Genomic DNA, 25,732 nt, shown 5'->3' with positions numbered 1-25,732 from the left:
TCACCTTTCCAAAAAGTCCAAGAACTTGAAAATCCAATGTACGGTTTGCAAAATATGGCTCAGTGAATTTCAGAAAAGATCCGTAATCAGGAGGCCATAACTACCACATACTTTGTCCAAATTGCAAGTTCTTTATATGCACAAACTCCATTTGACATGTACTTTGAGGGTGCATCATTGGATTTTTCCAAAAATGGCCAAGGCAAAAAGTCACTTTTCAACTGGACAGCTGAATTGGACCAGGGGCAAAATCGTCCAAATGTCAAAATAATTGGAATTTTTGAATGGGACTTTTTCCAACACCTCAGGAATGGCATTTAGAGTGTGTTTGAATATTCATTTCATGGCTAAGGCATGAGAATTGGATTTTGGCTTGAAAAGTGAAATGATGAAAATTGGTCATTTTGCATACACATAGTGATTTTGAGTTTTAAGCAACCAATGGGCATGGGACAAGTTTCCACAGTTCATATATGATATTTAGAAGGTGTATGTGCTGTCAAAACAGGTGGCACTAGCTGTCATGGTGAAATTCCAATTTTACCCCTCCTTTGAAAATTGCCATTTACACTAACAATGCTTTTGGTTAATTAAGTGGATTAGTGGAAGATTAAGGTATCATATATAATCTAAATCTCCTTCTAATCATAACAGAATCACAATCACCAAGAATTCAGATCTAAAAACCTCTCACATTCTCTCAACTTCTCTCAAGAACACTCAAGAACACTCAAGAACACATCACACCAAAATCCAAAGAACTTCTTCATTTCTTCATCAATTTCGAAGATTCTTTTTGTGTTGATCTTCATTCCTCTCATACTCCAACTGTTTTGGCAAGGCAAGATCAAAGGAGCTCCAAAACACGACTGTCCAAGTTTGCTCCATCAATGGTGAATCAAGCTTTTGTGCATTAGAAGCAACCTAAATCGAACCTGATCATATCATTCAACTTCTTGGAGCACATGCTGCATCTGTTTTGGTAAAGGAAGTGCAAACATCTTCAAATTCATCACTGTCTTCGAATCGAGGTAACTTTTCGAATCTCATGGATTAGTGAATTGTTATGTGCGTTTGAAAGTATGTTTGATGTAGAATGCAATGATGCTTGTAGTTTTAGGAATGGATAATCATAGGTTGAGATATCGCGATTTGAAACTTTGAAGTGAAAACCTAAAGTGTTCGATTCGTGAGATTTAGAGACAATTAGGAGAAATCGTTTGCATGTTTGTGATCCTGAGAGCGAGACCTTTCCAACGGTTATTAATTTGTGAGATTCGGTTGAGAAATGAGCAAAGTCGAAGCTGCCGGTGATGAACGTATTGATACCGCGCGGGGAGGAAGATGAAGTCTGGGACTGTTTCCTGTTTGATTCACGTTTCGTGCGTTTCCCAAATTCAAATGTGTTTACCGGTCCTGGATTATTACGGTTATGCCATTGGAGTTTCATTTAATTATAATATAATTCATAAAAATTCTAAAAAATTCATATCACATTAAAAAATGCATAAAAAATAGTAAAAAAATTCAGAAAAATATGGAGTTTTTTTCTATGACTTTGTTGACTTGTGTAGGATTTTTTTGACCTATTGGTCAAAGTTGTGCTTGGCAAATATTTTAGTTGACCTAGGGTTTTCTCATGTATGTCCATTTTTGATACATCTCACCAATTTGATCATGAAATGTCCATAATGTAAAATAAATTCTTGAAAATTTTTGTGATGATTGTAGACTCATTGATGTTCATTTATATGTAAATTTCATGAATTTTTGATACCTGGTTAGAGAGCAGCAAATTCTGGAACTTAGGTGTGACAATTTGTGTCACACCTCATTATGTCAACTTGTTGAATTTAATTGGATAACCTATGCATGTTAGAATTGAATGAAATTTGGCATGGTGAATTGTTGATATGTTAGGATGTTGTATGAATTTTTGTAGAATTTTTCACTGCCTTTTCTAATTGATCATGATTTTTCATTTCTGGTGATTGAAATTGCAAGCTCATGTGATACATGTTGGTAGATTGATTGGGAAATCCTCATATTGTATTGTATGGCCATGAAATTTGATATGCATGAACTAGACACATGTTAGGACCTCCCTGTTTTGGTCTCATCCATTTCTTTTTAGTTTCCAATGAGATATGAATTTTTGAAGTGGATGTATGCATTGATGGTGTGAATTGAAGCATGAAATTGTGTCTGTTTTTGTTGATTTTCATTGACATGGTTCCATTTGCCCAATTGAGCTCAAATTTGACATGGTAGACCTTGATTGCCCCCTGTTTAGGTGTATTTAATTTGAGATTTTTTTGATGTGTTTTGGTATGGATTTGAATGCAGTACTTCTGTTTGTATGTTTGATGCTTCATTTGAACCAATATGGATTGTTTTGTGCATGAATTGAACATGATGGATGATATAAACATGAGACCAATGATGTTTGCTTGTGTTTGATGATAATTTGATGTTGGATGATGAATACCTTGCTGTTTTAGATTTTTTCTTGCTTTTGGACCCTAGGCTTGGCCTAGTGGTCTAGTTACTAATATTTGCTTGGTTTTTCAGGATCAAAAGCATAATGTACATGGAGAATGATACAAGTTGATTTTAATTGATGTTGTGGATGTTTGTACACTAGCATAACATTGTTTTGTAGGTGTTGGAGCTTGGGCTTAAGCCTTGAGCTTGCTTTGTGTTGTATTGTTTAAACTGTTTGATTGTTTGCTGTACAATTTGTCTGATCGAATACTGACTGTGTTGGATTGTTTCCAGGTACTTTAGTTGCTCAGTTCCTTGTGAACTTTTGCTTTGCGTTGCATAAGCAATTTGCATTGAGGTAACTTCTTAAAACTTCATGTAGTCTGGAGACCCGGCTGTTACCGGGCCGGGCAAATTGTCTGAAGTCCTCCTTAAGAGGCAATGCTTGTGTATGTTTATTTTTAAGCCAAGCAGGAAAAGCCCTTCAAGTAAGGCAATTGGTGGAAGGTAGGGACAAGCAACCTGTCCCCCACTATTCAGTTGAGTCTTCTCCTTGCTCCCATTACATGGTTGTAACATTGAGATCAAAAGCCCAAGATCCGTTGTGTCAGAGTCATCGAGTATAAAAGGGTTCCCCTATTCTGGACCCATGCTCATTTGTCAGCTCTCCCTGGTTAGGGATAAGAGCTGTGAGGTCTCATCCTCACTTCATCCTTTCATCTGCTTCACCTTAGCCTCGTAATGGCAAGGTTAAGAGCAAAACCAGCCTGTACAGACGACTCGCTTCGGCGGTCAAACCCCATTGATTGAGCCCCTTGTGTGGTTATAGCGCGTGCTCTGTGAATATCTGATTGACATGCTTGTTTGAGATGCCTGTTCTCATTTGATGTATGATATGATTGTATGCTTGTGTGCTAGCTTCTTTCCTGGTTAGGTTAGTTTGCTTATGCAAGTAGGACAGAAAACCGAACTTAGGGTAAACGATGCATGACAACATTAGGCTCGAGTCTCAGCTCCCTAGTCGCGTGTCTTTCCCCGGTTTCTGGTTAGCAATTTAGTCCCTTTCAGGGGAACTACATCGCCCTGATCCTCGTGCCAGACGAGGTATGTAGGCAGGTGGTCGTGCGAGACCACTCCGGGCAACCTTTTTCTTTTTTGCGTGTGTTTACTTGTTATCTGACTGTATGTTTGGGTTCGGATGCCGACGTAAGCCCAGTGATTGGCTGTCGGGCTCCATGTTTGCCCTTTTGAGTGTGTTTTGGTTCGGATGCTGACGTAATTCCATCCAGTGGTTGTCGGGCTCCATGTTTGCCACTCTTGTTTGTTTGTGCGTTTTGGTGTTGTTTGGCGTGTGTAAGCCGAACTACAGTGGCTCTGATTCTTGTTCCAGACAAGATATGTAGGCATAAGGTGCGATACCTTATCGAGCCCGTTTCTCTTAACCCCACCTGCGTTCCCTTGTGTGTGTGTGTGATGTTTAGCAACCTTTTCTTTTCTTAGAACGTGGATCCCGTCGAGTACGACGGACGTGAGGGGTGCTAATACCTTCCCCTTGCGTAACCGACTCCCGAACCTTTTCTCTCTGGTCGCGAGACCATGTCTTTCCAGGTTTCTCTGAGCGTTTCCTTTCCCTATCTTGGGATAAATAACGTTTAGTGGCGGCTCTGTGTGTTTTTATTTTTAGGCTCGCCGGTTGATTTTTCGCAGGATGCGACACATACATACTGATGTATATGGACCACTGAACATACCAGCCAGAGGAGGTTTTCAGTACTTCATCACATTTACCGATGATTTCAGTAGATATGGTTATGTGTATTTAATGAAACACAAATCAGAGTCCTTTGAAAAGTTCAAGGAATTCAAGAATGAAGTACAAAACCAACTAGGTAAGAATATTAAAACTCTTCGATCAGATCGAGGTGGTGAGTATTTAAGCCTAGAGTTTGATGACCATCTGAAAGAGTGTGGGATCCTATCCCAACTTACTCCTCCTAGAACACCCCAATGGAATGGTGTATCTGAGAGAAGAAATCGAACCCTGTTAGACATGGTCCAATCCATGATGAGTCACGCCGATCTTCCAAACTCCTATTGGGGACATGCACTATTGACAACAGCTTACACACTTAACCGTGTTCCATCCAAAAAAGGTTGAGAAGACACCATATGAGATATGGAGTGGTAAGAAACCACATATGTCTTACATGAAAATTTGGGGTTGCGAAGTTTATGTGAAACGACAAATTTCAACTAAGCTTGAGCCCAAATCTGACAAATGCTTATTTGTGGGGTATCCTAAAGAAACAAGAGGGTATTACTTCTACAATCCTTCTGAGGGCAAAGTGTTTGTCGCTCGAACTGGAGTTTTCCTAGAAAAGGATTTTATTTCCAAAGGAATCAGTGAAAGGAAAGTAGAGCTTGAAGAAATTCAAGAATCACAAAGCATCGATACACCTATGGAAGAATTAGAGCAGGAAACACAAATAGTTGTGGAAGAGCAACCTGCTAAAGTAGAACAAGACCAACGTAGGTCAAGCAGGATACGTCACCTACCTGAGAGATATGGATATCTCATAACAGATCAAGGCGATGTATTACTCATGGATTAAGATGAGCCCGTGACCTACCAAGAGGCCATAACTGGTCCCGAGTCTGAGAAGTGGCTAGAAGCCATGAAATCTGAAATGGATTCCATGTACACAAACCAAGTTTGGACCTTGGTAGAGCCTCTTGTAGGAGTTAACCCTATAGGATGCAAGTGGGTCTTCAAAAATAAGACTGACATGGATGGTAAGGTACATACCTATAAGGCAAGACTGGTTGCAAAAGGATATAAACAAATTCATGGGGTTGACTATGATGAAACCTTTTCACTAGTTGCAATGCTTAAATCTGTTCGGATTTTACTTGCTATCGCTGCATATCATGATTATGAAATATGGCAGATGGATGTCAAAACTGCTTTCCTTAATGGGAATCTTCTTGAGGATGTGTACATGACACAACCTGAAGGACTTGACATACCAGAAGAAGCCCAAAAGATATGTAAGTTACAAAGGTCAATCTATGGATTGAAGTAAGCTTCCAGAAGCTGGAATCTTCGTTTTGATGAAACAGTAAAACAATATGGATTCATCAAGAACGAAGATGAGCCTTGTGTCTACAAGAAGGTTAGTGGGAGCATGATCGTGTTCCTGGTATTATATGTAGATGACATATTACTCATTGGAAACGATGTCCCTACCCTGTAACAAGTAAAGTCTTGGTTGGGGAAATGCTTTTCTATGAAGGACCTAGGTGAAGCAACCTATATATTAGGAATCAGAATCTATAGAGATAGATCACAAAAACTGCTTGGCCTAAGTTAGAGTACGTACATAGACAAAGTGCTGAGACGCTTTAACATGCATGATTCCAAGAAAGGATTCATACCTATGCAACATGGCCTGTGTCTATCAAAGACACAATCCCCTTCAACTAAGGAAGAAAGGGATCGCATGAATAAGATTCCATATGCATCTATAATAGGATCTATCATGCATGCCATGTTATGTACTCGACCAGATGTCTCGTATGCTTTAAGTGCAACGAGTAGGTACCAATCTGATCCTGGTGATGCCCATTGGGTAGCTGTCAAGAATATCCTTAAGTATTTGAGAAAGACTAAGGGCTCATTCTTGATATATGGAGGTCAGGAAGAGTTGGCTGTAATTGGATACACCGATGCTAGCTTCCAGACAGATAAGGATGACTTTAGATCGCAATCTGGTTATGTGTTTTGCTTAAACAGTGGCGCTGTGAGCTGGAAGAGTTCGAAGCAAGATACAGTTGCTGATTCTACAACCGAGGCCGAGTATATTGCTGCCTCAAGTGCAGCAAAGGAAGCTGTTTGGATCAAAAAGTTCATTAGTGAACTTGACATAGTTCCTAGCATTGTGGATCCCATTGGTCTCTATTATGATAACAATGGTGCTATCGCACAAGCTAAGGAGCCTAGATCTCACTAACGATCCAAACACATACTTAGGCGTTATCACCTCATTCGAGAGATAATAGATAGAGGAAATGTGAAAATATGCAGAGTACCTACACTTGACAATATTGCTGACCCACTGACAAAGCCTCTTGCGCAGCAGAAGCATGATGGCCATACTAGATCTATGGGCATTAGGGGTATGCCTGATTGGCTCTAGTGCTAGTGGGAGATTGTTGGTGTAAGCCCTAGAGGCCAATACTTTTGGTACTTGTATCGAATTATTTATTAATAATAAAAGGCTTTTTCTTTATTATGTTTGTTTAATAAAGTCCATAAAATAGCTAGTCCGTTTAATGTATCAAGTATGACTTAATCATGAGATCACATTAAACATAAGGACACTATTCTTAAAGTATCCGTAGTCAAGCTTTATTGTGAAATGGGATAACATTAAAGCATGAAAACTATTATGTATATAGACTGATGGTCACATCTCATGGATCATGAATAAGGAGTTATCAAGTCTTAAACATAGGTATGAATATTAAGAGTAATATTTATACCGGATTGACCCGCTATAAGAATACTATATAGAAAGTTATGCAAAGTGTCATAAGTTATTCTCATGGTGATAATGGTGTATACCACTCTTCGACCTGAAACCACTATGGACCCTAGATGTAGAGTCGAGTGCTTTATTGCCGATCAAACGTTGTCCGTAACTGGATAACCATAAAGACAGTTGATGGGTACTCCACGAAGCATGCTAAGGGACATGAGTAACCTAGATGGAATTTGCCCATCCCGCGTAACAGGATAAATGTCTATGGGTCCAATATTGAACTAGACAAGGATGACACGGTCTATGCCTTGTGTTCAATATAGACATAAGGGCAAAAAGGTAATTATACACATAATTATTATCACAGAAGGATTTGTCAGATCACATGATATTTTCGTGTCTTGGGTAGCAGTGATGTGTTGCTAGATACCGCTCACTGTTTATTATGTTAAATACGTGATTTAATATAATTGCCAATGCCGCGAAAACCTATAGGGTCACACACAAAGGACGGATTGATGAGAGATAGAGTAATTAAGAAATACTGTAATGTACGGTGCCCTTAAGTGAATTATAGAACATCGTAAGGTACGATGTACTTAAGTAGAATACGAAATATGGTAAGGTACCACGAGCTTAAGTGATTTTGGCATATTATAAGATATGGGCCATATACACTTAAGTGGGCTTTTTAGCTTGCAGCCCACACAAGTGGTTCTATAAATAGAACCCTTGGGTAGAAGCATTGTCACTCTTGCAATTTCATTTCTCTCTCTCTCACTCAAAACCTTCATTCATAGCAGCTAGCACTGAGATTGAAGGAATCCGTTCGTGTGGACTGAGTAGAGGCGTTGTCATTGTTCAACGTTCGTGATCGCCACAAGAGGTAACGATTCTATCACTGATCATGCCCATTCGTAAGGATCATTAAAGGAGAAATAAATTCCGCTGCGTTTTGGATCGCTTCTCCTTCACATTCCACGTCGCTACTTCAGAACAAATACCTGTCACCTGACACTAATTAATTTAATCGAGTTAATTTCCCTCAAGTTAAAACTTATTTTTAAAAAATATTGCGGGATGTTTTTCACTTCGCAACTTACTTTTTAGAATATTTAAATCTTCTACCTTCAATTGCGAGGTGAAAAAAGTATTAATTTTTTTTTTAATTTTGAGTTGCGAAGTGATTAACATCTTGTAAGGATATATTTTTCCAAGGTGATAAACACACGGCAGAACCACATTATAACTTCCTTATTTTCTTATAGTGCCTCTTAATTTAAAAATAAGCTCATATTCTAAACCAAAGCTCCGTATCAAATCTGAGACATTGAGAGGAACACTCTCAGGGCCCAAACCTCCACCATTAAATCAACCCTTATGGCTTTTTCATTGTGTAGTAAAGAAGAGTTGAACTAAGGTCTCCTCCCTCTCATACCTAGCGCCCTTACCACTAGAATGTGTTGCTTGCTTTTCAAAGTGTATTATATTAATTATTTTTATTTAATTAATGATGAAATAACTCAAATATGAATCATTAAATTCGTCCTTAATATGAAAATTACTAATATGATAAATTTTGAATAATAATTAAAAAATATAATTTTTTTAAATTAAAAAATTAAAATAAACTCGACGACTAACATACATAAATTGTTTTTATTAAACTTCCTAATTTTTATGATGAGTGCTAAGAGTTTATTCACACATTTACTAGTAGAATGTTTAGGTCATTCATATCATTTCAACGTTTTGTATTTAATATTGACTTTTTATATTCTAAATTAAAATAGTAGTATTAATTAAGGTTATGTTTAGAAAAGAAATACATCTAATAATAACTTAAAATAAAATATATTTAGACACAACATTTTCTCGAAATATATATTTATAATTAGGGACATAGAACGTAAGAATCAGACTTTGCTTTAAACCATTTATAGAAAGAAAGTTATAAAAGGGAAGGAGCAAATATGAAAAGGTATAATAAAACATATGGTCTATAAAAGGCAAATAATATTATCTATAAAAAATGACTTCTTATCAAACTATATTATAGCCTATATTCAGTCAATAATGTACTCTTACAATCCCATAATTGTGATTGTTGTTTATTAAAATCAAAATTGTTGTAACTTGTAATTGTCAGTTTCTTGGAAATGTCACACCATTATTGAAGTCTCTGGTCATTATTGTACATATAGAGACGTCTTGTAAGTTTCAACCATAACAAATAATATATGTTGTTTGTTTGTGAAATCATTGTTTCTTTGTTGAATGATTTATAAGAATTTCTCACTATAAATATTTTGTGAAATCATATAGATAGATAACACACACAAAAATGGAGGGTAAGAAGAATAAGATTCTTGTATTTGGTGGAACTGGTTACATTGGAAAGTATATCGTGAAAGCAAGTATCTCTTTAGGTTATCCAACTTTTGTGTATACTCAACCTATTAATGCAAAAACTCCTTCCTCTAAGATACAACTTTGCAGCGAATTTAATTCCTTGGGAGTAACACTTGTGGAGGTAATTCTTAATTTTTAATTATTGATATGAAATAATTCATTTTGATTAAGTTATTGATAAATATATGTGAACAATAATTATATATTTGAAGGGAGAATTTGAGCATGACCAGATATTGAAAGTGATTAAGCAAGTAGACATTGTGATATGTACCTTTCCATATCCTCTAGTGATGGAGCAACTCAAAATTATAAATGCTATCAAAGTTGCTGGCAATATCAAGGTGATAAATACTTCCAAAGTCGATGAATCTCTCTCCATACTTTATTTGTTATATTTTGTTAATTGTGTGGCAATTATGATGGTTTGTTATACATGTAATTTATAATGTGAAGGTCGGGCGGACCTTGTGTATATGGAAATTTACATTTTTTTCTTAAATGTGTTCAGAATCTGAGATGTTAAGCTCAGATTCTGATAAAAGTAAGAGTCTTATCAGATCAAAGTCCGACTTAAGAGTTTGTTGCACAACGGAATATAAATGCAGAAGCAAATAAAGAGACACACAATATATCCTGGTTCCTCTCAAACCGAGAGTAGTCTAGTCTCTTATAATCAATAGATTACAATTTGCTCAATCAAACTAGAAAGAGACTTCTGCTCAAGCCCTCAAGCAAGAGACTTCATTGCCTGAACAACCCATTCAGGACTTCCTATTTAATTCCACGAAAATAGACTTCTGCTATGCCCTCAAGCATGAGACTCAAATGCTCAATCTATCTAGGAAGTGACTTATGCTCTGTCCGCATGCATGAGACTTCAATGCCTAAACAAACCGTTCAAGACTTCTTGCTCTGCCCACAAGCATGAGACTTAAATTCTCGATCTATCTAGAAAGAGACTTACTCTGAGAATAACGGTTAGAGTCTTCAAATTCTCTTAACAAAAGAGTCTGGTATAAACCTTATGTTTATATGTGTGCTTCTTAGTTAAGCAGATACACAAAGGTTTTACACTCTTGAGCATAATATACGTTAATTATTCCTGAGTGTGGAAGATTGAAGTTTTCAATCTTCTTTTCTTCATACACACATTTTCTTCTTTGTTGTGCCTTTCTGTTCTGTTGATCTTCTTGATCAGATTCACTATACTCTCACACACTTAACCCTTCTAGTTATATTTTCCATTTTGTGTGTGTTTCTTTCACTTGTGTTTTCTGTGTAACATAATCTCTCTCTCAACCCATTTTGTGAGTTGGTATCACAGTTATGTGAACACAAACACATATTTTTCAATCCCATACATTCTTAGATAGAACCACCTTGAATGTTTTCAATCTTCTTCTTATATAGATGCTGAAAATAGATCCGTTGAAGATGGAAACTACCCATAATACAAGTAGCCGTTGAAGGTCTTTAGCTAGAGCACATGAAGTGTACTATAAAATCATCTACTATAAAGACGTTGAGAGGAGCAAAGTAGAGTTCAGAACACTTAGAGAGATAAGATCCTGACAACCTTACTTTTCTTGAATTGATATAAAGTAGTGTATCATTGTCACATGATCTTCTTTAGATAACTTCTGACCGGAGACTTCTTGTAGACGTTTGTTGAAGCTTGAACTGAATCATTGTTATCTTTATACTTAACTTCCTGAGTCAGAGGCTTTTTTTATAGAATTAGTTAAAGCATGATTAGAAGTTAAAGTATGTGTTCAGAACCTGATTGAAATGAGACTTCAAAGTCTTGGGTTTACTAGTTCTGAGCTTGCCTTATATCAGAGTCTTGATCATAACTAATCTGGATGAACACTATCAGAGTTGTTGACTTGATACACACAAAAATCATTTGAAGAAGAATCTTCAGAACTACTGATGAAGCTTGTTCAGAAGTTGCGTAGTCATTTCTTATGACAAAGTTTGTTTGCTTTAAACTACTCCAATCTTCAGAACTTTGTTGATCTTTGAATAAGGTTGACCATCTGAAATACTTGAGTTGACTCTTTAGAGTTTGAAGGCTTTGGTTCTGATTCTTCAGATTCATAACCACTTTGCTTCTCTGTAATGATTCTTTTAAGTGATTAACTTGATTTATATCAAGGTTAATGTCTTTTAATCCTGCACACTTGAACAACCATTAGTAAACCCTATTGTTCTTTAAATACTTTGTTATCATCAAAACCTTTTAAGGGCATAAACAAATATTGTTCCAACAGTTGATAACATTATTTCTGTTCCTCAAGACTTTACTCTCTTGTAGGATAAAGATAAGTGGTGTGGAACAATATAAGAGATGGTATATTTTCTAGTGTCTCTATTTACCATGTTCAGTTGAATCTTAATATCACTTTTTTATCCTCTCATCTAGTTGAGAACTTGTTGGATCTTAATATCACTTATTTGTCCTCTCATCTAGTTGAGAACTTGTTTCTCCTCCTTATGGGTTAGTTATTCTCCTTCTAAAGTGATGATCTTTTCTTGACAAATTTTGCAAGATAGACTCATGTCTAGAGAGAATTTGTCTAAACAGTGAGGGATTGTTGATTCTAATAAAATCTCTTGTCCCATGTCTGGGGGTTCGATTGATTCAGTTTCACATTTTTTATCACTTGTGAGTTAACTTTGTCAGTGTAGTATTAGATCTTTCAGAGGTTGGGTTTCCATGTAGTTCTCTCTAGTGATCATAGAATTATTTGATTTTTTCTCTTTTTAGGTGGTAGGGCTAAGTCTAAGGGTGGTTCTACTATGATTTGACATGCTCTTGTTTGGTTTATTTAGAGGGTCTGTAATGATGAGTTCTTTAACGGTGTTTCAAAATATGTGAAATAAGTGGAGGAGAAATTTTTTTTTGCCTAAAAATAAATTTTTAATTATTATAGGTGAACTCATGTTCGTTCTCAAAATGACTTTTAAACCATATATTTTGTCTTAAGCAATGACAATCAAGTGTTTGTCTTGATTATGAGGTTGATTTTGATATGTATTTTTTAATGCTCTCTTGGTGAATTATGATCTGTTGATGGTAATTCTGATGGTTTGATATCTAGTCTAAATTCTAAGGGATGTGGTATTTAACTGCTTATGTTTTTTTTTTGTGCAGTTTTGTTTAAGCATTTTTGTTTTTTGATTCTTCTTTAGTTTTTGCTATTGATTCTTCGTTTACTTTTTTATTGGTATGTTTGACACATCTTCTGCTGTCTAATAACTTTTTTTTACTATGGTAATTTTTCACCTCATTATTATAATATTATTTTATCATTGAAAAACTAAGTTTAATTATATTAAGTTGGATTTGTTTGTTTAATTTTTTATTTTTTTAAAAAAATTTAGGCATTATTAGCGGTTCATCTTGATATAAAAATAATTTTTAATTTTATTTATTTATTTATTATTAACAATTTTTCGAGTTATGATCTTTATTTATATTTTTTTACTTTATAAATTAATTCTTTTAAATATCTAAAATTAATTATAAAATTATTGAATATCAATTTTTTTAATAATAATTTTAACAAGATTGTTTGGTTTCAAAATAAACATATTAAAGTGTTAGCAACACTATAATTTGGTTTAATAAAAATCTAAGACAATCCATTCAACATAGTTAAAATTTAAGAAAATCAAATTATTTTATAAATATGTCTCACTATACAATATCAATATTAAGTAAACCTATTTTAAAATACAAATATTAAAAAAAATATGATAATCAAATATGATCATTAAATAATTATTGTTAGTTTTTTAATATAAAATTATTTTTTTATTTATAAGTGTGTATTTCATTCAGAGATTCCTTCCTTCAGACTTTGGTGTTGAAGAAGATAAAGTTCATCCTCTTCCTCCATTCCAAGCTTTTCTTGATAAGAAAATAAAAATCAGAAGAGAAATTGAAGCAGCGAGAATCCCTTATACTTTTGTTTCCGCAAATTGTTTTGGTGCATATTTTGTGAATTTCTTGCTTCGTCCACACGAAAAGAATAAAGATATTGCTGTCTATGGCAATGGTGAAACCAAAGGTATGAATATTCGTTCTATTTTATTAATTGTATTTAAATAACTTAATCAACAATTAATATATATATTTGCAATATTTTTTTATTCATTAGCTATACTAAATTATGAAGAAGATATTGCTATGTATACTATTAAAGTGGCCAATGATCCAAGAGCACACAATCGAATAGTGGTGTATAGACCTTCAAAGAATATCATAACAGAAAATGAGTTGATATTATTATGGAAGAACAAAACTGGTCAGAACTTTAACAAAGTTTTTATTCCTGAGGAAGATATTATCAAGCTTTCACAAAGTAAGACTTGGAAGAATATCATAACAAAAAATGAGTTGATATCATTATTTTGATATTATTATGATTGTGAAGTAAAAAATTGATTAATTTGTCCTTTATGATGCAGATTTGCCCCCTCCAGAAGATATACCAGTTTCTATTCTTCATAGTATATTTGTTAAAGGGGATCTTATGAATTTTGAGCTTGGTGAAGATGATCTTGAAGCTTCAAAACTATATCCGGATTATAACTATACATCAATTGATCAACTTCTCGATAAGTTTCTTGTTGATCCTCCACCTCCTGCATCTGCTGCTTTTCAATGAAATCATTTTATACTATTGTGCCTGATATTGGTTTGATTAATAAATTTTGTTAATATATTATACCTAAAGTAGTATTAAATAATTTGGAAACACATTTTTTTTTGGTGATTTTTATTGAATAAATTGAGATTGAATGAGTATATTATCTTTGATAAGACTAGTTTTAGTCCAATATCAAGTGTGCAACAATTGTTGAGTTGTAATTCAAGTTGTTAATTAATTACTTGAAGACCAATTGGTGTATTTTGTTAGTTTTTCTTATGGTTGTTAGAAGTTGGTCAAGTAAATTGATTAATAAGTAACTAATCACTCCATGTTGTACAAAATCAATTGTTCAATAATTTTTTTTTCATTCTCATCATATCATAGTTTATAATTCCCTTTAGCTCTCTCTTTACTCCAAAATATATCAAATTTTTCTCTTTGATATTTCTTTTCGATATTTTTCTCATTCTCATCGAGATATGTTTAAAATTGTGAATGAAAACATTATGACTTTAACTGAAAATGAAAATAAAGTGCAAAGAACTCCCAATCGTGAGTTGAGAAAAAAAGATGCAAACAATTTGTTCTTAATCCATATATGCATTGATTTAGACATTTATGATATGATAATTTAAGAGTAATTATCAAAATAGGCTTGGAATATTCTCAATAAACTATATGGTGGTGATGACTAATTAACTGAAATGATGATACAAGTTTTTTCCCCACTTGTATAAGATGTTGTAGATAAGCGGTCTAGTTTCTTTTGTTGAGTTATTTTCAAGTTTAATGAAGTTGACAAACCAAATGTAATAATTTGGAGAAGAAATCAATGAATTTATGAAGATAGAGAAAGTGAGGTGTAATTTTCCTATGAAAATGACAATATTCAAATGACGTGTTGTTGAAGGTCGCAACTGTCGCATTACGCGAAAAACCGGCGGGAAAACAAGAACAACAGAGCCGCCACCGTGCGTTATTTATCCCAAAAGAGGGAAAGGAAACGCTCAGAGTAAACCTGGAAAAAGCATGGTCTCGCGACCAAAGAGAATGGGATCGGGAGTCGGTTATGCGAAGGGAAGGTATTAGCACCCCTACGCATCCGTCGTACTCGACGGGATCCACGCACAATAGGAAGGGAAAATGGTTGCTAAAACACTGCTCACACACACACACACTGGCTGAAGGAGACACAAGAAAACAGACCAGACTGACTCGGCAGGATATCGCATCCTGGGCCTACTTAGTCTATCAAGCATAGACATCAGAGTCAAAGTAGTTCGGACTGGGGAAACGACACATGCTCGCTAGGATGTCGCATCCTATGCATACGTATCTCCTTTGGACGAAGGAGAATCAGAGCATCCGTAGCTCGGCTAACACGCACACAAACAAACACAGGCAAAGGCAAACGTGGAGCCTGAATGCCAATCACTGGACTTACATCAGCATCCGAACCAAACACACACAAGAAGGCAAACGTGGAGCCTGAATGCCAATCATTGGGCTTACATCAGCATCCGAACCAAGCAAACCCACACTGGAACCCGAACGCCACTCGATGGACTTACATCAGCTTCCAAGCACACGACAACGCAAAACAAAGACACAGGCGCCCGGAGAGATCTGCTCATCTCCTGCCTACGTACCTCATCTGGTATGAGGATCAGGGCGACGTAGTTCCCCTACGAAGGGACACAGGACTAGTCTAACCAGATAACAAAGGGAGACACAACTAGGGAGACTACGACTCGAGCCTAGATGTTATCATGCAAAATCATCCCTAAGTTAAGGTTTCTAGCTAACTTGCACAGGAAGCAAGCCTATCCTATTCACCACAAGCAGTAAATCAAGCATTCACAAGTAGCACACACTATATGCACACCAAAGGGGCTCAATCAAAGGGTAAGACTGCAAGAGCAAGTCATCTGTACAGGGGTAGTATTAGCTCTTAACCTTGCCATTGAGGGGCTAAGGTGAAGCTGATGAAAGGAGAGTGAAGATAAGACTTCACAGCTCTTATCCCTGGTCAGGGAGAGCTTCAGACAAAGGAGCGTGGGTTCAGAATATGGGAACCCTTCTACACTCAAGACTCTAACACAACTGCACATTGTACAAGATCTTGGGTTTGTGTCCCAATGCATCAACACAGTGGTGTGAGCAGAGGGACGACTCAACAGAATAGCGGGAGATAGATTGCATATCTCTTATATCCGCCCATTGCCTCATAGAGGTCTTTACCTGCTTGGGGACAAAAGTAAACAATCACAAACATTGCCTCTTAAGGAGGACTTCAGACAGGTGCCTGGCCAGGTAACAGGCCAGGTCTTCCAGACTACATGGAGACAAGAATGTTATACCTCAGTGCAAATTGCTTATCAAGCAAAGCAAAGCAATACAAGTTCTTAAAAGAACTGAGCAACTAAGGGTACCTGAAATCAGTCAAATACAATCAGCATCCCAACATAAACAAAACAACAACATAAGAATCAACAAACAGTGTACAAGCAAAACAATGCAATATGTGCATAGCACAAAGCTCAAGTGAACCAAGCACCCTACAATACAAACAAGTTAGTTTACAATAGTCAAGTGAAACAATTCAACTTGCATTAATTCCTTTTAAGCACTTTGCTTCTTAACCTGAAAAGTCAAAGTCAAACTCAAACATGAGTAACAAGACCACTAGGACAAGCCTAGGGTCCAAAGGAGGGAAAAAAGTTAAAACAGCAAGTGAAACATGATCAAAACCAAGATAATTCAATTAAGAAGAGAACCTAATTGGCCTCACATCAAAACTATGCACTAATTTCATTTTATGCACAATCTAAGTCAAAGTAGTCAAGTATGAACCACATATGAGTCAACAGCATGATCACAACCAAACAAATATCAAAACAGCTCAATAAATTCCACAAAAATTCTATTCTAAACAGGACATATTCAATGAGCTACATATCAATTTTCATGCCATTTGGACAACAGGAAGTAGGTCAATGAAAATCATAAAGTCAGCAGCAATCCAAACAAGTCAACACATGGTAGCAAAATGAGCATCAACTTCAATCACATGCCAAACAGTGAAAACAATTAAGAAATGAATGGGACCAAAGCCAAACTACACCTAAACCTGTTATGAATCACTCCATCAAATTTCACATTCATATGATATGGTATGAGCATTTCACAAGACTTGGAAGTCAACTAGTCAAGCAAAACCCTAAAAATGCTAAACAGCAATCAAAAATCTCAATTAAATGGAAAATGAATCAACAATTCATGAAAAAATTCATGGTGAAACTAGACATATACAAGACACAGCATGCAAAATTTGAGATCAATTGGAAAAGCCTAGGCATGTCAAATAAAATCATGAAATTGACCTAACCTAGTGTGACACAAATTGTCACACTCAACTTACACACATCATATCTACCAAACCAGAGATCCAAAATTCACAAACTATACATCAAAATAACTAGCAATGAGTCCAGAATTAGCATGTGAAATTTCATTCAATTTGGATAATGCATGATCATTTCATGTTAAAAATGGTGAAACATACACAAAATGCACACATGAACAAAATCAATAGGCAAAGTCAAAAATTCTCCAGGCACAACTTGAGTTATCATACTTATAAAATTCTAGACAAAATTATGAATCTAACAAAAAAACTCCCACTAAATTTGGACTAAAATTGGATTTTATGTGATTTTTGTAAGTTTGTTAATTTCTTGACATATTTATTTAAGTTAAAATGGATTAAATGATTTTAATTAAGTCTGCAATGGCATTTCCGTAAATATCGCTTCCTGGCCTAAAACGCAGCGTGCCACATTTATGTGCTGTCGTCGCGCGATTGGTGAAATCCGGCGGGAAACGGCAAATTCGAATTGGCCAGGCGCAGGATGGATCGAAACGCGGATTTTTCCAGATTGTTGAAGTTCTTCGCGTGTGTTCATGTTCTTCATTCCCAGCTTCGGTCAAGAACTTTTTTCAACTAAAATACACGAGCCGCATACCGTTCTCACCGTCTCTCAGTGTAGGTTATGAATATGGCAACGATTATGTCTAAAGGTTAACGTGCAAAGAGATCTAATCGAAAGAAGTTTTGTCATGCAAACTTTAATCTCAAATATCTTGATAATTAGTGGATGAAATTAAACGATTCAAGCACCAAAATACTCTACATTCAACGCACTACATAAGCCATATCTTGATTTCACGAATTAAAGATTTCAAAAATTCACCTTCTTGAAGTGCAGTTGGAGATTCAGCGTGTTATTGGCCTTGATCGATGCAAACAGATCGCGATTGATGATGTATGAGGTGAATGATGAAGAATTATGAGCTCAAAGATGCACGAGGAAGTGGATTTTTGCAGCTGCCATGTGAGAACTCAAGCTTGCAACAGTATGAATTGGCCACGATTTTGCTTCAATCTCCACAAACAGAAATCCTACAAAACCTGCAGATGAAGAATTGATAGAGAAAATGCACGAACAATGGTGAATTTTGATGAAATGATGAGAAAATCGTGTATGTGAAAATGTAAAAAAGTGAGAGAATTTGAGAGTTTTTTGTGATGAATCTGAAAATATGATTAGTGCTTATGCAAAACAGTTGCAATTATCTATTTATACCAAGGCTTAATCACAAAATTAATCCCAATTAGCAAAATGGAAGGTTTTGTGTTAATGTGCAATTTTCAAGCTTTGGTCAAAATGCCCTTTCTTAAACCAGCTGATTTTCTGTCCAACCTTGGTTCAAACAGGTCCTAAATGACATTTGGAAGGTGTTGCAAAAAGTCCCATTTCAAAATTCCATGTAATTTGAGTTTTGGACCATTTTGCCCTTGGTTTTTAATTGGTGCACTTGAAAATTGACCTTTTTATGTGAAGACTTTTGGCAAAATGTGATGATGGATTATGAAAGTACACATCAAATGTGATTTGCTCAAAGAAAAACCATCCAATTTGGCCACTCCATGTGAAAGTTATGCCACTTTGATTTCGGGCATTTTTGAAAAATGACTGGACCATATCTTGCCAACCACACATGGGAATTTCAAGTTCTTGGACTTTTTGGAATGGTGAGATCAAGATCTTCAACTTTCATGTTGGAAAAAATTCCATTTGAAGCTTGTATGATGAAGTAATTTTGGGGAGAAAAACTTTCCATTTTGGGCAGCTGAAGTTACAGGTCACCTGCCATTTTAGGAAACTTCTTGTCTGACCTCCAATTCTTCAACCTTGGTCTTTGATATGTCAAATGAGACTTATATGGACATGAATGAGGCCTCTCAAACCATCTCACACCTTCCAATCCATAAAATCAGGCACAGTTGACCACAGTTGACTTTCTATGGTTCTAGTTGAAATTCAGCTTGACTGATGAGCTTTGATCATCCAATCTTTGGCCACACCACTTCACAATGATATTTAGACCATATGAACTTGATAAATCAATCCTAGGGCTTTGTCCCAATGAAAATAGCACTGGCTTGCTTGTCTGACTGATTCTCCTGACCAGTTTGACCTAATTTGTCAGTGGGCTTGCACTTGGGCAAATGGACAATGCAATGTTATGCAGTGGACCATGTTATGTCAATGACCTAATATGAAAATGAATGTACAAAAGGTAGGGTGCAAATTTGAGGTGCTACAACAACTAAATATGAAAGTGACAAATATAATATGCGGTATCTTGATCCGGATTGTTCCAACCATATGATATGAATTAAAGAGTGGTCTTTGCAGTTTCAATAGAAAGTGCAATTTTTATTGTCTCCAATGGACTGATTTTGTTTCAAAGATCATACAATAGTTTAGATTACTTTAAGTTTGGTTTATGCACAGATTGATTATTTGGTGAATACTTGAAATGTAAAATGACAGAAATAAACTTTTGATGTTTCAATAGTTAGAAAATTTTGTATGAGTTATACTTCATTGAAATGTTGTTATGTAGCATCCTTGACTAGTAATATGCAATTCTAAACAGTTATTAATATTACTGCTTGAGGTTCTCATCGCAGCTCATATCTGAGTCAATGATGTGAGATAAACTTATTACCTAATAGACGATCTCTTAGCCTATTAACCAAGATGCCAACATTAAGTTTCATCAGTAAACATAGATATTAATGTCCACTTTCATCAATATCATCATTAAATACATATAGTAAACCTAAATATATGTCTAGACTTTAACATCCAATAGATGATAGACTTGGATCTAATAATGACTTACCTTTCGAATATCAAGTCATACAATGAAAATAAGTTTCGGGTAGCTAATCCAAATCAAGCATTGAGAACGAAGAATCCATCAATATTAAAATTTAAGAAGAATTACATAGAACGCCATGGTTGAGATAAAAACATAAGTAACAAGACAACTAAATATAACCCTAATAAAATAGAAAATTAATTACGCTTACTCATCATAGATTTAAAATCAAGGTCTGGAAGAAAGAAGTTTAAAAGCATCTATTGATGATTCCTCAAACATGGCTTCCACCCTCAATCTTCTTCTCATATTATCTCTTATTGATTTGTAGTGAGAACCTAGTTTCAATGAGGAACCACCTTGAGTTCCATCGAATGCGATATTCAAATGAGCTACATGACACCTATATTTATAGGGTTTTAAAGGGTAGGCTTTCTAAGCGCACCTCCCAGGCTGCCTTAACCTGCCTACTTTATTCTAGGTTAAGTATGCCATCTCGTCTTCAACTTGCTTTTGTTGCCTTAGCTCACTAAGCATGGTTCAAAGCTCTCTTAGCGTACCTATTTTCTTTACCATTAAGTTATGCTAACTCATCCAAAAGGTTTTTGGCCACCTCAGCTCGCTAAGTGTGGTTCATAGCTTGCTTATCACGCCTTGGTGACTTATTCTAGGTTTTCCAGCTTTTGCTACCTATTTACGGGGCTAAGCGAGCCATGGTACCTGTTTTTGACATAGCCAAATACCTTTTGAAAATTCTTCCAGAAGATGACTTTTCATAGGATCTTTTGGATGTTGTTTCTTCATCATATCTACTTTTGAATATTCTATTTATTGAGTTTTATTATACTATTCTACAAGATGAAACTTATTCAAAACATTTATTGCATGATGTTTCGTCTATGGAGATTATTCGTTCAAAGGAAATAACTGGGGTTGATTTTACTCTTTTTATATAGATCCTCTTGATGAAGATTCTTCTAGTGAACTCGAGTTTATTCAGTCATTTTTCGCGAGTTGGATTAACTCGTCAGATTTCTTGATTATCTCCTTCTTCCTGGATTCTTTCAGAAACTAAAAAAACACACTACTATCTTTGGAATTGAGTATTGTATCATATTTCTTATTCCAATTATTGTTTCTTAGATAGCTGTTAAAAACACAGTTTCTAATAAAGCACCCAAGAGTTCCAATAGTTGAATAACATATGTGAGAATGACACTCACATTCATATGGAATTTCAACTTCCTAGGTTTTTATGTTTGTCCAGTTTTGCTTGATACTTAGAAAGGCTCCATAAATTATTTCAAGAGTGTCCCAAAATTCCTTGGTGGACTCATAAGTAAAAACATAAAAAATTCCTTGAAAGTTGAAGCATTTATCAAAAGATGTTTGACTTTAAAACAAGGTTGACTTTTCTCATATCCTTTTCATTCTATTCAAAATCAGGTTTATTTACTATCTCACAATTAAAAGAGAAAGTACGAACGAACAAACCATTAATTAAAATATCCCATATTTTAAATTCATTAGCTTTGATGAAAAAATTAAATCTTGTTTTCCATAAATCAAGCATATTACCTTTAAAATGTGGACCTGTATTTATCAAAAGTCCCATGTTAAAAGCAAAAGTGATTGTAGTCATCTTCTTCCTCCTGAGACTATTTATCAAAAGTCTTTAAATAGGAGTTAAACTTTGATGTCACTTTTTGGTCAAGTGACTCCAAATACAAGATAGGGGGATCGGGGATTGTGTGGTTTGAAAAACCTTTTTCAAATAAAAATATTTTGCAAAATAAGAGTTTAAAAGTCTTTGAAAAGAAAAACAAAGTAAAAGTGGCAGGAATAAGAAAATGGAAATCTAGTGGAGTTAAATAATTTGAAAGTAAAGAGTTAAGGGATGAGAGAAACGCACTATAGAATTATAGAGGTTCCGTCTAATGAAATGACCAGTTAATTATTGAGATCTCCACTATGATATGAGCTTTTAACAAGTTATGACAACTAAGTTCCTTACATAAGGATTCGAGTTTTACAATGGCTAACTTCCCAACCAACACAAGGTTTTAATTATTGAGACCTCCATAACCAACTAAGAGATTTTAACAACTGGTTAAGTTCATGATCCGACTGAAACTTTTAATTACGGAGATAACTCCAACCAAATAGAAATTTAGTTGGTTTACTTCGACAACCAAACAAGAGGAATTAAGAGAGAGAGAGAGAGAGAGAGAGAGAGAGAGAGAGAGAGAGAGAGAGAGAGAGAGAGAGAGAGAGAGAAATATTTCAAATACGTTTTATGGTATGTTGAGAAGTGAAGAAGAACCCTCTATTTATAGGGAAAAATCTGACTTTAAAAGGAAAAGATCGACGTGCCTTTTTAATATCGATAATTGATTAAGTAAGTGGCATAATCGATTATTAAGACTAAGAATGGAAGCTTTTTAAAGGAGTTGTTACTAACTGACTATTAACCCTAATAGTTAATTATAAGGCATTACAAAAAGAGATAATTAGTTAGGCCTAAGGGTTGATCAATTATGTAATGTAAAAATGAACTCATAAAGAACTTTTTGAGTTCTTAGACAATTACCTAGACACAAAAAACTTTTTTGGCATTTTAATAAAAAGAGACATGATTTCTAAAAGGTTGAAAGTGCATGTGTGATTTTCCTTAGTAAAATTGAGAGTTAGTCCTATACCTTTACAGACGACACTAATCACTTGACATAAATATGACGAGCTTTTACACTTCATTTCTTTCACAACTCTGAAGCTTCTGATTCCTTGTCACATTATCTTTGACTTTACCACTTCACTGGAATCTTTAATCTTCTTTTGATGAGGCTTGAGATAAATCTTCAAGATAAGAACCATCATCGGGCACACTTCTTGATTAGAGATCTTCATTGAATCCATCAAACATTGGATGTTATCCCCACATATATGCGTTGACAACTTAATCCAAGATTTACAACTTGATCATCACAAAATGAGCTTTTATATTTTGATCATAACTTGATCATCATAAAATGAGCTTTTATATTTTGATCACAACTTGATCATCACAACTGGATCATCTCAACAGATGACACCTAGATCTTTAAACATCATCACTCGATCTTCCAAGCAACACAACTTGATCACAAAAAAAGATACCTTGATATTCAAGCATCACCACTTAATCTTTAGGAACCACCGCTTGACCATCACTTGATCAGATGATAGCTTGACTTTCCATTATCCAAACCAAGACGCCTTGAACAACACTTCTAATGCAGACTTCTCTTGAGAGTGTTTGTAAACAAAAAAACCAAATAGATTGATGTAAATGCCATACATGCAAGCACATAGATCACTATTTATATGTTATTAAGTATAACACCTCCACTTCATGTTATCTCTAAAGTATCAAAGTATTCATTCTTTGGATACATGTGATTAAAGCATCTTCATTCCATGACTCAACTCTTCTTTGTGTCTAAACTCGTTACCATTAGTGAATCAACACTCTCATTATCATCCTTATCTAAGGCTACCAAAATGTGATAGAATCATCCTTGATCCCCTTCTAGAGACAATTATTCTTGAAGTGACCAATTTTATGATAGATGAATCACTTGTACTTTGACTTGTCAAACAACTTTGACTTGGACTTAGACTTCTTACAGTTGAGTATCCGTACTCTCACCCCCTCTTAAAACATTAAAACATGTTCCTCATAACCAACCTTCATTTCTTTAATATTGATTAACTCATTGGTTGTTATAGATAATTGAACCTTGTCAAAGATGACAATTCTTTCTTTACCATAAAGAAGGACATCCTTGAAATGCTCAAAAGATCTAGGTAATGAGTTAACAGGAGTAGTTTTTGTATTTATCATCAAGTTCTACCTTAATGTTTTGAAATAACTCATTAATTTTGTGAAATTCCTTCAATTTCTCCTCAATGGGTTTGTTATTCACCATCCATAATTAGTAGAGTTGTTGTTTCATACATAACCTATGACTCAAGGACTTAGTCATCTACAATGATTCAAGTTTGGCCCATATTTTCTTTGTGGTCTTCTACCTTGTATCTTCTCTCAATTAATTATCTCTAAGCCATAATATAATGGCATTCTCAGCCATGTCCACCATCTCGGTCTTCTGTGCTTATGTTCGACTTGGTGGAATCAAAATACTTTTCAATGCTTATGCATACTTTTGTTGAATCCATTTTGATTTTGTGTTTACTTTCCACAACCCAAAAATGTTGTCTCTTGAAAACTTCTCAATATTCCATTGAGAATACATGGTGATCGCTTTCAAAGTGAGATCCCTTGCACCACATTGTGTGACACTTGTTTTGAAAGGAAGGATTCAAGCACGCCAAGAACAATGGTGTGTGAGACAAAAAACAAACAAAAATAATCATGTTAAATAGTCTCAAACTATATTAATCTACCAACTTAAACAATGCAAAACAACGAGTTAAGAAGAATAATGATGAAAATGAAGAATCAACATAAATAATTATTTATCAAATTCGATCCAAAATGATCCACTATGGAAGAGATATCAACTATCTGAATTACTACCAATAAAGATTCTCAACAACATATTACATATGAATTACAAGAAATTATTCAACAAGATCATACGAATACTTTCTAATTTGTATGAATTTGTAGCATAACGACTCTTCTCGATATACGAATGACTCATGCCAAAAGTATTTGAAGGTGTTTCCCAACTCTTAAATAACCTTAAAAAATCTTGCAATTCTTTGGATCAAAAATCTCTAAGCATCAATCTTTTTGTATCTCTAAGTTATTTTTCAAGAAAACTCTTCTACTTGCAAAAATGATATAAAAACAAATAAACATTGTTCAAACTTTGAGGCCATGTCCCTAACATATAAATTACATGCCTTTCACATCACTCGCGCATGATCCTCCGTACCTCACGCATAATGTAATTGTGAAAGTTTATAAAACACAAACTTCACGCGCCTAGTTAAGATTCATGTACCTCACACATGAGGCAAAACCTAATTTTTTTATTTAATTACTACAAACAAGATTTTAAGCTATACACAACAACATGCATTAAATGCATTGAAGCTATTTTTTTAATTTGCACCCGATACTAAAATTATATTTACTGATAAACTCTTATTTCATAAATATAAATCAGCAACAACAACTATTAGATGAATTCGTGTATGTTTAGTTTCACGTTTGAAGTATTCATAATTGATCATGAATGTGTAGAATTGATTTTAATATGTTTAGTTGCTCTCGATTATAATTGATTATATTTTTCATAATTGGTTATATTTGAAGCCATGAATTGTAGATTTTAAATTTAAATTTGATTTTTACACAAATTTACTGTTCAACTCATTTTTGCAGAA

General features: G+C 34.9%; 1 protein-coding gene across 1 annotated transcript; it reads left to right on the top strand.

Moving 5' to 3' along the window:
- Positions 1-657: 657 nt before the first annotated feature.
- LOC127086022 (eugenol synthase 1) lies at positions 658-14,477 on the top strand. Its single transcript, XM_051026700.1, has 7 exons — positions 658-1,031; positions 2,779-2,842; positions 9,351-9,558; positions 9,650-9,781; positions 13,288-13,516; positions 13,607-13,810; positions 13,917-14,477. The coding sequence occupies exons 3-7, from the start codon at positions 9,370-9,372 to the stop codon at positions 14,114-14,116; spliced, it is 954 nt and encodes a 317-aa protein (XP_050882657.1). The 5' UTR covers positions 658-1,031; positions 2,779-2,842; positions 9,351-9,369; the 3' UTR covers positions 14,117-14,477.
- Positions 14,478-25,732: the final 11,255 nt, after the last annotated feature.

Source organism: Lathyrus oleraceus, chromosome 5 (assembly GCF_024323335.1).
Source record: "Lathyrus oleraceus cultivar Zhongwan6 chromosome 5, CAAS_Psat_ZW6_1.0, whole genome shotgun sequence".
Taxonomy (NCBI): domain Eukaryota; kingdom Viridiplantae; phylum Streptophyta; class Magnoliopsida; order Fabales; family Fabaceae; genus Lathyrus; species Lathyrus oleraceus.
This window is presented reverse-complemented; position numbering and strand designations above follow the sequence as displayed.